Here is a 14,024-nt window from a genome sequence, read left to right on the forward strand (position 1 = left end):
ATCAAAAATGATGTGTTAAGTATCTCCTTTTTTTAAAAAAGTAACATTGTACTTAGTTACGAACACTTGATATATCACAGTATGATGCAAACAAAATTTATTCAAATGCTCAGTAGAGTCTCAGTATCTGTAAGCTTTGTAGTCAACAGGTATACAATGTGAAGCCAAACGCATGTTGCTATACCGTACGCAAGGAAAATTTGACGAATTCAGACTTCAGCAGATTTGACGAATAAAATGTTGATGGAAATGAAGAAATTGTAGGCAAAACCTGTACTTTTAAGGGCGCTTATAAACATTTGACGAAATTTAATTAAACCGATTCGTCAAATTTTTTTGACGTCAAAATTTCCTTGCGTACGGTATGCTTAACTATTCTGCACTTATAAGCTCCTGACTATATCAATATAACATCACTAATCATCTGTAAACCACACTACATTGATGGAAGACCTGTAGCTGTCTAATAAACTTTTCTCAGTCAGAAACCACAAGAAAGGTATGAAATCTCCCCTCTATCATGGTTCCCATTGACTCCTTATAATTCTGAGCGTTCGTACACATGTTATATACCCTTTATACATCACTGGAATCAATTATACTATACAATAATACACACACACACACATACATACACTATACAAACATACATATATTTATTACACTCTTTCGAAGTGGGAAATTAAAATTAATCAACATACAATCTCATGAATTGTTATTATCATTTAAGGAAGGGGCTCCAGTATTGTTGAAGTTGTTAGTGGTACTAGACTGAGAACAACAATGACCGCCAGAACCATTATTAGAGGAGTAGTAGCCAGAGGTTACTTCTTCTTCTCCATCATTACTCAGCTCACTGTCTGTAGCGTCTGATAATGTTGTTATCATTGATGTTCGTCTTTGACTGCTGTCTTCGTAGTTTACTAACTCCCTGTAAATGTCATCAGGATCCACTGATAATATACTGACAAAATCATTTTCATCTGGTGGCAGTGATTCTACTACACTCTTAGAATCATTTGGTATGTGAACTGAAGGATCACCACAGAATTTCTGATCCAGAAGTAAAACAAACAAATATAATAGACAACATTCAAAATTGTGATTATAGGTAATTACTTAAAATTCTCACCTCAATCGTTTTAAATTCAAGTTTCCTTTGCTTTCTATAATGAGGACCACGTGTGTATGTGCTACACAAATTTTACAAGTCAACGTACTGTTTTCTCCAGTAAACAAGCAGCATAACAGTCACCAGTAACACCACAAGGAAAGTGACAAAGACAAAGGCTGCCACTATCAATATTGCTATGACCAATATTAACATCATTCAACATTGTATATTCATAATTTTGTAAGCTTACAGTTTGGTAGTGAGGTTTCATCAGTTAATACAGTAGGAATTGGTTGATGTGTTGTAGAAGTGGTTAGTTGTATAGCAGTAGTGGTTGTATATGTTGCTGCATTAGTTGCAGTAGTTGTTGTATTAGTAGCCATTGTTGTCATTGTATTCATTACAGCAGTTGTTGCAGCAATAATGGTGGTTACAATAGTATTAGTTAGTTGAGGTGTTGTAGTTGATACTGAAATGGACTCAGTAGTTACTGGCACTGATTGAAATGTTGGAGAAGAAGCTGACAACTCATTTGATGACACCATTGACAATATAGGAGTGAGTCTTGTGTTTGCTGGAAAGAAAACATCAATTACTACACAATATCAATTAATTGTTTTGGCTACAGATTATCATTCAAAAAGTGTTAGGTTACAATGGAATCTCTATAATGGATACTTTGGGACTACCAGATTTGACATTATTTTAATGCTACAAGCTAGGAGGTTGTCCTTTTTCAGAAGTAACTATATTGGTGGATGTCTATACCTCATAAACTGTCCTAAATGTACAATGTCCTTTATATGGAGGGTTCTACCATAGCTATACAGTGGAACCTCAGTTATTCGAGCCTCTTGGGACCAGGGGTGGTCCATAAGTCTGAAAACCCATATCTCTGAAACTTAAAATAACATAAATTAAAATTTCGGCTAGTCTCGCGTTGCCAGACCCTAATTCTCCGCACGGCGCTTATCGATTGGAAATTATAAGCGCCTGCTCCGAAGGGTCTGGTGACTCTACAATAGACTATCCGTGTTCAGACTTCACCAGCGGCATGGTTGGTGTTGATTGGTTGTGGGTCCACACTGAAGAGGCGTTAATGGAGACTATGTGTCGTCATCGAATTGTAAGGGCTGCTTTCAACGTAGATTTGGCGCGCAATCCAGTGAGTAACACGCTTCGAGACACGCCGTTGCAATGACCGCCAGTACAGAAGCTACCGCCACTGTTAATGAGAGTATGATAGACGATGTTGCTCATCAGATGGGGATAAACAGACTTAAGCCAAAACAGATGGAAGCTATTACAGCGTTTTTATCTGGAAGGGATGTGTTCGTAGCTTTGCCAACTGGATATGGTAAATCTATCATCTTTGCTTTGCTTCCTGCAATCTTTAATAGAATAAAAGGTAAGATCTTTGGTGTATAAATAATGGTGAAAGTGGTTATCTTGGCTAGGTTGCAATAGCAGCCTGGCTGTTTGTATAAGTCCTTTAACATCACTTGAGGTGGACCTAACAGTCAAGCTACAGAGCAGGGGGATTAATGCTGCATATGTTGGTGAGCAGCAAATAGATTGGCAGGAGACCAAGAGAGTGTTAGAGGGAAATATTGAAATAGTTTTTATTAGTCCTGAAAGCATTATTCACAATAAGGCTTTTAGGAATATGCTGCGCAGTGAAGCATACAAAGAAAGAATGGTTGCTTTAATCGTTGATGAGGCACATTGTGTAAAGACTTGGTGAGTTTACCATTTCGTTTTCTGTCATCTACATAACTGTCCTTGTAGGGGTGATAAATTCCGAACAGATTTTTCTAAACTTGGAGAGTTACGTAGCTTGATTGCAGTGAATGTTATGGCTTTGACTGCAACAGCCACATTGGATACCCTGAAGGTAGTTAAGGAACGCCTGTCTCTTCATGACCCTGCAGTTATTGGATTGTCCCCTAATGTTCCTAACATATTGTATTCAACTGCAAAGCTCCCTAAGCTGGAAGATTTCTGTCGCCGTTTGTCCACTGTATTGATGAGACATCGTGTGTCATACCCAAAGACAATTATTTTTTGTCGGAGTTACAGTGATTGTGGTGACATTTATCGTACATTAGAAATAATGATGGGGTCAAGTTTCACCGAGCCTATTGGCTATCCAAAGGGATTACATCGCTTTAGACTTGTTGACATGTTCACTAGAGCTTCCAAAAGGAAGATGAAGCAGAAAGTACTGGAATCATTCGTTTCTATGACCAGTAGATTAAGAGTGGTTATTGCGACTACAGCTTTCAGCTTGGGAATAGACTGTCCTAATATAAGAAAAGTAATTCACTATGGTACTCCAGGCACTATTGAGGAATACGTTCAAGAGACTGGCCGTGCTGGTAGAGATGGAGAACCAGCCAAAGCTTGTTTGTTTTATGGGAATCCGCCAAAAGATGTAACACCAGAGATGAGATCATACGGCACTAATGCTTCACAATGCCGCAGAAATCTTTTGTTCAAGAGGTTTTTGTTTTACAACGTAGACACCGTTGGAGAGATCTCACCAAAATGTCAGTGCTGTGACAACTGTGCAAAGAATTGTGATTGTATAGACTGTGTGCATCGTTATCAATCATAACAATTTATAGTCATACAGTAATATACTTTGAGTAAAATTTGATTGAGTAAAAAAAAAAAATTACAAACAATATAATTTAATAATATTTCTTGACACTTTCAATTTTATCTTGTAGCCATTTATGAATCTTATCATCGTTAAAACCTTGCATGTGTCCTTGTGTCAGAGCAAAACTCTTGTGTGCCCTGTTTGGCTTGTTTGAGAACACATCCTTTTCCTCGAGAATTGCTAAGATCAAGTTAAAATCCTGTGTATATGGCTTGCGTTTGTGATTATCACTGTCTTTAACAGTACACGTCTCCTTTTCAAATTGTTGGCACACCTTGCTCACCACACCAACAGTCTTAGCCACCCGCTGAATAGTATCAGTTTTATTGTTGGGTCCAAGATTACACAAAGTTCCTTTTAGTCTATTATTCAGGTGCTCCAAATATAAATCCTGAAATATTGCATCCCTGCCTTCCGTGCGTATTAATAAACCTTCCCCACTTCAATTGAGCTGCTAACCTGGGAGACAAGGTGTGTGTCTGATAAAGCAGTTTAACAGCCTCAATAGAGTAGTTGCGACATCCTCCACTCTTAAAGACTAACAAAAGAAACTTCCAGTATACAAAGACTTTATCCCCATCACCTTCCTTAATTGCATCACTAAATCCCAACCACAAGAGTCCCAGTGTTAAGACATCAGTTCCGTAAATGTGAACGCCATCAACTGGTACAGGTTGTTGTCTGGTTCCACGACGTCTTGATCTACCCGGCTGCTGTGTTTGAGATGGCTGTGTATTGGGCAAATCAATCTGAAGAAAGCTATCAACTATCGATGCGGCTAAACCAAAGACAGACTCATACTCGGTAGATGATAAAAGGGTTTTTGCAGCAGCCACAATGTGTGCTTCTAAAACCACTCCCAAGAAGTCTTCACAAGCATTGAGGTTGTCTTTGGGATCTGAAGGGACGTTTGTTCTGTTTATTGTGTTTTTGAGCTGGTAGAGAATTCCTATTTCAGTCGATGACTGCTTCGAATATAGCCACTTCCATATCACCTACATAAAATTATACAAGTCTTACAAAAGTGTTCACAACTTTACCTTCACGAGCAATTGCTTGGTATGCCAATCTTCAACAGATGGAACCAATCCTTCTAATCGATCTAGTTCATCTTCGGAATGGTGCCGTACAGCTTTGGCAGTACGCTGACGGGCTACTGTCAGTTGATCACCTGTGCACGCAATCTGATGAAAGTTGTATCCTCTGTGTACTAACTCTTCTCCCTCATCAATCAAGTGTGTAGTAACTTCATACGACTTAGCAGGGACGTATTTGTGTAACTGGTCCAATATTTCAGCCATCTCGTCAACTCTGTTTTCATTCTGATCAATTATGCCAAGTGGTACCTGAACGATATGGACAATAAACACCCTGTAACAGTAAACTGGGATGAACGTACTACGGTGGATTTCATTGACATCTCGTTGCTGTATGCACTAGGTAAGTGCCACTGAACATCTCTCTTCTGGGATGAAAATTGTTCCAAACGCTGCACAAGCACCCTAGTGATTCAAGCAACATAAACATTTTTTGTAACATACAAAGACGCAAACCTTGAAACAAGTACTTTAAAGTGCTCCTTTATACCAGAAAAATCACTGTAATTTGGCAAAATGTCCTCTGGTGTCACACTAACTTGTTCCGGCTTAGAGTTAGAAAACGATGAAAAGTCAATTCGGTCTTTGGAAGCATACATGTGGACACAGTGCAAAGATTTAGTTTGGTGGTCAACTCGTTGATATCTGGGTCGAAAGTTTTTATCCACATTGTCAATGACTATTTTAAACCCAGACCAATGAGACTGGTTTCCCGGATTAAGAGTGGGAGTACAAGTGATATCGTTTGCAGGGACATCTCGAAGAGTATAGTTTGTCACCATCTGTTGATCGACACTGTTTTCCGCAGCAGTAGGATACACTTCCTCGGTTTGTCGAGGAGAGGTACAGTCTTCATCTGAAAGCCTGATTGGACTGTGCGGTGGTGGTATAAAGGAAGCCTCCAGCTCACTCATTGATGTCTCTTGTACAGTGTATGACCTATCAATTGGTGAACCCATGACTGATGATTCACTATCATCTGTGGGCACATCATCGTCACTGCTCGATGTTGATGAGCTGCTGTTTATTGGGTTGCTATCAATCACAAAATCCTCGTCTTGGGCAGGAGATTCGAATTGATCCATGTCAATCTCATCACCAGCTATTAAAATGTCATGGTGTACTGGCTGCTCCTGAATGATAATGAATAACAAAGAGTACGATGTGTCCTTAAACACATAGTTGTTATAAGGAGCTCACACAAAAAATTTAGCAATGTGGTAAACTTAAGTTATTTAATCAAGGAAACCGAATTGCAGTACATAATATCAGTATCATTAATGCATTTAACAAACTATTTATCAAAATCTATTGAACTAAACTGTAACTTACAGAGAGATCAATTTGTGAACTTGATTGATGGTTAGGCTGACCAGGATTGGTGGCACTAGAAGTTTGTTGAGGTGGAATTACACTTGGTCTCTTTTGTCGCTCAAGCATTGATGGATTGCTGCTTGTAGAAGCTACAATAGGCCTCTTGTGTCCTATTGTCACTTGTGTTGATTGAGGAAGTACAGTCAAGTGGTTTAGCTTGTCCAAAACCTTCTGTGTTTTCGTTTGCAAAGCCCTCTCTAACTTATCAATCGACTTGACTTCATCAACGCAGCGATGGCATAGGTACGCATCACGATTGCTAGTTTCTTGGTAGGAAGAAAATGGACGCTTGGCACATTGTAGACTCAGTCTTTCAAGTACAACCTTGTACTCGGCACAGCTGACATTGTAAAGCTTTCTTCGCTTGCTTTTGGATGTACTGTCCGTCACAAGCGACAGACAAAGGCAGCAACGCTCCATCCTTTGATTCCGGGACTGGATTGCGCGCCAAATCTACGTTGAAAGCAGCCCTTACAATTCGATGACGACACATAGTCTCCATTAACGCCTCTTCAGTGTGGACCCACAACCAATCAACACCAACCATGCCGCTGGTGAAGTCTGAACACGGATAGTCTATTGTAGAGTCACCAGACCCTTCGGAGCAGGCGCTTATAATTTCCAATCGATAAGCGCCGTGCGGAGAATTAGGGTCTGGCAACGCGAGACTAAATTTCGGCAGTATCAAATACCCTAATAGAACAGTCACTACTCTAATAGAGCAGTCATTTCTGTAGTTTGGTTAACTGAGAATCCGGATAAGTGAAGTCTAGATAACTGAGGTTCCATTGTATAATAATTATCATAATCAGCATATTCTATACATATTCCTTATGACAAGACCTTATATTCTTATTCACTTTCATCAGCTTTTAGCGGCACTTAATCTTTGCACTGTGTTTTACCAAAGTTTTGTTCTATATGTGAACAGCTGAACGAAAATACATCATTTTCGCATATTACTTGAATTAACAAAGGAGTGGAGTGTCAACATTCAGCCTTTTATGTTGAATGGTCTTGGAGTTATAGCGCTAGACCGATGAATTTGAACTGCAACTACACAGCAAATAAATTCCAGACGCTTAACTAATCTTACAACTTAATTAAGCAATGAAGATGGGACTGTTTATTATGAACTAGCAACTCCATCTTTGCATAGCTATACAGTGGAACCTCAGTTATTCGAGCCCCTTGGGACCAGGGGTGGTCCATAAGTCTGAAAACCCATATCTCTGAAACTTTCACTATATTCCTCCATGCATGTGTACAAAGAAGGCCAGTTTGTAAATTAGCATGTGCCATTTACATGAAAAACTACCCTCCATGAACAGGATAGGTTGTTGCTCGGATTTTTTACAACAAAATGGGTCAGTTAGTGCTTCATAATTTTTGGTCACAATCCAGTATTAAATCAGTAGCTATATCAGATAAAAAAACATTTATACTGCACTGTCTGCAGACATGTCAATACTAACAGTTATAAACATAACTAGTAGATAGTTCAGTGAGCTATAGACAGCATCTAAGTTTGGATTTTCTTAGCCAAGGGTGGGGGGCACTGATTTTAAGAGATCTATACCTATAGATAACATTACCAAACAATTTACCCCTTACTGGTCTATTGGAGTATCTAGATGGTGTCATGTGATCTTATTTTTCTTTTCTTAATTAAAATTGTGTAAAATTTTGTCATTCAGGTCCAAAGAACAAGTTTTCAGATAAGTATGACCTTGTTCAATAGGTATGGCCTTGTTTCAATACAGTAGTCCCTCTACTATCCAAACTCATTTGGCCCTGGGCATGTTCAGGAATTCAAAAAGTTCAGATGTTAGAAACCCATACATTTACATACAGAACTCTGTTCAAAAACTCTAATAGAACATACAATACCCTAATAGAACAGTCATCTCAACAGATCGGATGACGGAATGTTCGGATAATTGATGGCTGAATAATAGAGGGAGTACTGTACCTTTTACAGCAAAATAGAGTTCATGAAAATGACTCAGCTGATCACCTATGATAATGGATACACTACCAACTTGACACACTTATTATTCATTATTACATTGCACACTCACGTGCAAATAGCATCACACACACATTAAGGCATTACACTATACACAAACACTTACACATATTGACACTAGTAGGAGTAATACTTGAGATGGTGGCAGTAATAGTGTCTGTGTAAAGATACAATAGTTATGTATACCCTTGCAAAATAGCTGTATAAAGGATGCGGCCTTCAACAGCCTGGGTGAAAAGTTAGGTCAATGTTAGTAAATTTTATAATAATGCACAGTGACCACCACCTTTGATTTTACAACTTTTCATCTGGGCTTTTGAAGGCTGCATCATAGCTTGGCTGTTCTTCACTTCTTTTTGTGTTTTAAAGTTAGTTTTTACCCAATTTCGTCTTATCTATTGATGATTATGGAAGATAGACGTTACAACAGTATCGTATTACAGGTTCCATTTGTGCTATGATGCATATGCTAATGACGCATATACTTGAAAATAATTTGAAAAGAAAATTGGTATATGCCTATGTACAGTGTTGGGACAGTTACTTTTTAAGGTTACGGGATACTGAGCGACTGTCAAACAAAAATTTTATTATGTAATTAAGGCGGGCTTGGTGTTGTTGTGTTGTGTATCAGCTGGTAACAGGCTTAAATTGTTGGAAGAATCATAGCGTGCTGACTGGACAGGTATATACAAGGTACAAGAAAACACACGTAACAGTACAAGATAACATAGATACAACACACTTAGCAACTGGCGCACCTGTAAGCGCATGCGTAGTTCTAATGGCGATATTTTCCTGAACCAAAAATCAGGACTGTCAAACTAGTTGTTAACATTTTGTATAAACAGACTACTAGTTTGGCTTCTTGTCTAGGTCCTGACGGAGCCATTTGTTAGAAATAATGTTTATAGTGCTTGTGATATCAATTTAAAAATTAATTTTGTGATCACAGTGTCTTGCTTTAGGCCATATTGTAGTCATATTTTAGCAGCTATACACATTATTCACAAATCCTCTTGTCAGTCCCTCACAAGTGATGTTCTTCAAACCTTAGAATTGTTCATAGTTTTCACTAATTGGCATGGGGACAACTCATGTTTCCATAACAACATTTGAATTCCATGTCGATTAATGAGAAGTTAAGAATGTATAAATATTTGATAACAATGCATTAAGAAAAATCAAACCCCTAATCATGAAAAATGATTGATAGTGTACATGTGGGTTTACAGTATCCCGTAACCTTAATTGTAACTCGTTACATATTACATAATATTTACAACTGAACTATTTAGTTACAGTTACATATTACCCACATAATAAAGTAATAATATTACATATTATATTACTTTGTGTCCATAGCCTTAAACTGTCACGTGTGAAACTACCACCTTATCATGTGACATGATTGCATTATTGGACAATGTGCAAATCTTGGTTATAAGCAAGAAGCTGGTGAATAAGCTTCATTCAGTAGGCTTCATTACTTCATAGTGGCTAGGCATTACTCAGTGGATTACTAACGAGATTAGTAACTTCGTTACTTAAAGTAATAATATTACGTAATATTAGAATCGTTACAGTAACTTCGTTACTTAGGTAACGCGTTACATTTGCAAGTAAAGAAACTTGAGTTATATCACCTGTTTTTACAGCATATTTTGTTATATTACTTCGTTACCACAAAAGTAATAATTATTATGTAACGCGTTACTTATGTAACTATGCATATACTAATTTTCTTTTCAAATTATTTTCAAGTAGTTTAGCCTGCAGATAATGAAATATTTGTTTTTTCAATATAAAAAATCATCCATAACTCTGTGAACATCCATCAGATTTGCTAGTACATAAATTATGGCAATACAATTTTCACCTCTTAGTAAGCAAGTCACAGAATGCAAGTATTCTGTCCTTAATCCATTCTTGAAATTTCAAGGTAATCAAGTTATGCGTTTGCTTTTTATAATGTTTTTTTGGTAGGTATGTAAAAAAAAAAATCTAAGCACTCAAAACTATCAAAGAAGTTAAGCCAAACTTTGAGGGGCCATACCTCATGAATGCACAAAGCGATCTTGTACAAATTTGGTATGTGGGATGCTGAAGGTAGAGGACGTGTGAAGTGAAAACATCATTTTATTTGGAGGAGGGAGCATGGAGCTAAATATGCATGTAATATATGTTTTCTTTTGGCTTCATGTCAATAAATATACCCCACGATGTGGCACACTGGCTTTCTTGGCCTCATAGATACACATCAAGAGTCTATACAAATATGTAGAACAATTGGAAAAATAGTTTTGTGCTGCTTTATTAAAATGTCTCAAACTTGCTGATCTCAAGTAAGAGGTATCCTACATGATAGATCATTAAAGGGTGTGCTCTGTTTTCCGTAACAAAACTGATTGTTATATATAAGTACAGTCATGCAACTACTCCTCCCATAGTAGCATAAGCGCTTCAGATAATTTTGTGACATCTATCTGAAGAGTGTTGATACAGAAAAAAGGGGGGTAATGTCTCAGTATGGTTTCCTTTATGATAATGACCAGTAAAATTTGAGCGGGTGAAAAGTAAAGGCAAGGCATTCACTGGAACACAAAAAGACACATGTGAGTTTGTTACTGTGGCATAAAATAATACCGGTAGCTGTACAGTGTGTCATTTAGCTTATATCTTTAGACTGTGGTCAGGCAAACAGAGGGATGTAGGTGATGTTTAAGCAATTCACTATTGATGATTCTAGTAGCCTCCAGCCAAGCATCACTTGACCATGGGTAACATTAAGGGCTTGACTATTTGACATCGCTATTAGCCCAAGATGTTCCTTTTCACTAATTGCAGCTGCTACAATGCATGTATCATGGACTTACCTTTGTCCTAGCTCTATTGTGTCCTGTTTATTACTCCTATACCAATGGGTGTTGATTCATGGTAATGAGCTGTTAATTTACATGTTATTATGATTCATTGGGTAGAAAAATAAAACAGGAACATGTTGATCTAAAAAGAAACAAGCAATCCAGAATTTAAATTTTACAGTAGTTGTCAAAGCATTATGCCCTGAACATCAATTACTGGAAAATGGTGTGGCTATTTGCTTCATTTTCAGCCATATTCTGTTTGTCACATAATATGAATAGTACGAGAAGCACCCCTGAAAATTAAATCACTAACTTTAGATGAAGAAGTGTGCATGTGCATGGTACAAAATGATGGACGGAAAAAAACCAAACAATACACCAAGCACAAACCACAACAGTGGAACTCTACCAATTCAATAAATATTATGCTAGTGTTATGTGCTTAGCTTTAACCATGTACTGACTGGTAAGGTGTAATTGGATAATTTAAAACATTGCACAACAATAAGCAAAAATCTAATTGGATCACACAACAGTTTATGCATATTTCATAAGTAGTGATGAAATCATTATCTGTATTACCTCTATTGATGATACAAGAAGAGTCTACACTGCAGCAACTATCATCACATGAAACATCTTTTACCCAAAACCAGCACACAGCATATTGGTCAGGGAGTGCCAAATCAGAATATGTATATGTATGTGTCTGCATACTCTCAAGTACTGTTTCACACCTCTGTAAAGCATTGTAGTGTAATAATATACCCAAATTGCTATCATGTACGTACATACCTGTGGCATTACAATACAGTGACTAGGATCTGTGCTACACTGATATTGTATACAAAAGCCAAACAGAGAGTCATCAGGTGCAGACCATTGTACTTCTACTGATCCTTCACTACAGCTAACATGGAAATCTATGACTGGGTTTGAGCATTGGTTAAGTTGACATGGATATGTGTCTCCTGAGCCTGTAGGATATGTGTCTCCTGAGCCTGTAGCTATTGAAAGCACAATAACAACACAAGCTAACACCATTAAACCGTACAGCTGTACAGCTAATTTCCAAGGCTAAAAATAATTACACAAAATTTTTGCAATATTCATGCAGCTAGTAGGAAACTTAGTCACACAAACACTTTTGGACCAAGTGACCAAGTGTTGTAATATCATGTGACCCACCGAGCAAAAAACCAACTTGCTTGCATAATTTTGTTTTTGAGATAAATGCCTTGAGTAAAAAACGTGTAATACATAAATAATTTTATAATTTAATTGCTCAGTAAACAACAAAGAAAAGATGCAAATTGAAATATATAATGTACCAATGGATTCACCTCTTCTTGTTTTGTTTCAGTACAATAATGCAAACATGAGTTACATGTGTTTGTTTACATTAAGGTAAAACGTAACTTTATTGTCACCGTTTCTAAGCTTGAACAGCCTCCTTGTCTGATAGCATGGACAATTTAGGCCAAAAACTATACCTTGATGAATGCCCCAGTCCATGGTGCATGAATAGAATGACACAAGTCTCAACTCCATTAGCACTCAAGACTTATGGTCAACTAAATGAGTGCCTGTAATTTTTTTTCTGTATAGGCACTGTACAAATTGATTGTTTTGCTCTTCTTGTTGTCTATTGCTATAACTCCAAAAGCACTTACCAGATAAGGCTGAAACTTTAACAGCCGATTAGTTTTTCCCTCTATAAAACAAAAAAGTCATAAAATGAAGTTCGAGGAAGATGCAAACAAGTTGGGCTTTTGTTCAGTGGGTCACATATTTAGTTCTTGTGGCTAGACGGAGGGTGCTTTGTTCTAGTAATTGTGACATGCCAGAGCCTACTGAAGTATGTACCAAGCTATTCTAACTAAGCACCAAGTAGAACAAAGACTTGGACATACCTCAATATAAATATAATATGTATACTGTACTTGTCCAGCTGGTAGTATGTCTAACTATCATTCACCGCGTCACACTTAGGACAATATATTATACTATTAGCTAATTCAATTATTACTAACAGTCCTCGAATGCATTGTTTTAGTATAAGCTGGCCCAAGCCCAGCAGCAGTCCGGGGGAGGAAAGCCACATATGTGTAGCGCCTGCATGGAGGTAATAAAAGTTGTTGAGCTTTTAAACAATCAATAATACAGTGTAACTATATAGGGTTAGAGGATGTAATTGCCCATGCATAATTGCCATTCTATTGCCCCATCTCCCCAAAGGCAGGTCAACTTTCAGACAATCCATAAGGACAATAGGTTTGAGAAGTGTAGATTATTGAACTCAGAATCTCCCCTAACGGTCATGGAGACTCATTTTAATATACACTATGACATTATGCAAGGATCCATTCCAGATGTCACCATACAGTCTGGAATTATAAGCACACAAAGATTCTAACTTCTTGCACTATTCAATAATTCAGTGACTCTATAGGCCTAGAATGGGTTATGGTTAACGGCTATACAATAAACCAGACACAACAAAGAACCACGCCCCCTTTTTGAAGCGAGAAAGAAAAATTTTGCTCTGTCCAACAGTGTAAATCACACACTCTCTGTTGCTAGGTAGTCAATTTGTACTAACTGGGATAGGGCCTTACGAAATGTATTGTTATTCACTACTGGGTTTTCTGCCATGATAGGCGGCAACGCTGCCGAAAAACTGGATGGCTGCATCATTATCATAAACTGCGTAAACAACTCACCATTTGATACAGAGTTCCACAGACCGATTACACAAGCAATCAACGCCCAGTTGCAACTTGCATTCGCCATTCTCAGTTTCCTGTTTGTGTGTGTGTGGTCACAGGTCAAGTCTGAGGGCGCCCGTTGTTACTCAGCAATATGTTTGTCTTGTATA

At 37.7% G+C, this 14,024-nt stretch overlaps 2 protein-coding genes across 3 annotated transcripts; one reads left to right on the plus strand and one right to left on the minus strand.

Moving 5' to 3' along the window:
• Positions 1–587: 587 nt before the first annotated feature.
• Positions 588–13,979, minus strand: LOC136260276 (uncharacterized). Of its 2 annotated transcripts, XM_066053955.1 has the most exons (8): positions 13,870–13,979; positions 11,942–12,153; positions 11,729–11,885; positions 8,386–8,436; positions 1,365–1,688; positions 1,221–1,308; positions 1,133–1,166; positions 588–1,053 (listed from the first exon to the last, which is right to left on the minus strand). In XM_066053955.1, exons 1-8 carry the CDS (start codon positions 13,937–13,939, stop codon positions 706–708), a joined length of 1,284 nt encoding a protein of 427 aa, XP_065910027.1. In that variant the 5' UTR covers positions 13,940–13,979; the 3' UTR covers positions 588–705. The 2 variants fall into 2 exon arrangements, with proteins under 2 accessions (XP_065910027.1, XP_065910026.1); XM_066053954.1 differs by lacking the exons at positions 588–1,053; positions 1,133–1,166; positions 1,221–1,308; ... (1 more) ...; positions 11,942–12,153; positions 13,870–13,979 and adding exons at positions 3,708–4,774; positions 4,820–5,125; positions 5,179–5,281; positions 5,333–6,009 and having other exon boundaries at positions 6,209–8,436; positions 11,729–11,827.
• LOC136260277 (ATP-dependent DNA helicase Q1-like) lies at positions 2,047–3,821 on the plus strand. Its single transcript, XM_066053956.1, has 3 exons — positions 2,047–2,522; positions 2,572–2,854; positions 2,903–3,821. The coding sequence occupies exons 1-3, from the start codon at positions 2,312–2,314 to the stop codon at positions 3,729–3,731; spliced, it is 1,323 nt and encodes a 440-aa protein (XP_065910028.1). The 5' UTR covers positions 2,047–2,311; the 3' UTR covers positions 3,732–3,821.
• Positions 13,980–14,024: the final 45 nt, after the last annotated feature.

The sequence above is a fragment of the Dysidea avara genome, chromosome 7 (genome assembly GCF_963678975.1).
Source record: "Dysidea avara chromosome 7, odDysAvar1.4, whole genome shotgun sequence".
NCBI lineage: Eukaryota > Metazoa > Porifera > Demospongiae > Dictyoceratida > Dysideidae > Dysidea > Dysidea avara.

Excerpts from the sequence above, each read along its gene's own strand:
- LOC136260277 (XM_066053956.1), top strand. The coding sequence starts at position 2,312 with ATGACCGCCAGTACAGAAGCTACCGCCACTGTTAATGAGAGTATGATA. Across the intron at positions 2,523-2,571 it reads AATCTTTAATAGAATAAAAG|GTTGCAATAGCAGCCTGGCT; the intron begins GTAAGATCTTTG and ends TATCTTGGCTAG. Across the intron at positions 2,855-2,902 it reads GCACATTGTGTAAAGACTTG|GGGTGATAAATTCCGAACAG; the intron begins GTGAGTTTACCA and ends CTGTCCTTGTAG.
- LOC136260276 (XM_066053954.1), bottom strand. The coding sequence starts at position 6,670 with ATGGAGCGTTGCTGCCTTTGTCTGTCGCTTGTGACGGACAGTACATCC. Across the intron at positions 6,010-6,208 it reads GTTCACAAATTGATCTCTCT|GAGCAGCCAGTACACCATGA; the intron begins GTAAGTTACAGT and ends ATTATCATTCAG. Across the intron at positions 4,775-4,819 it reads CCAAGCAATTGCTCGTGAAG|GTGATATGGAAGTGGCTATA; the intron begins GTAAAGTTGTGA and ends AATTTTATGTAG.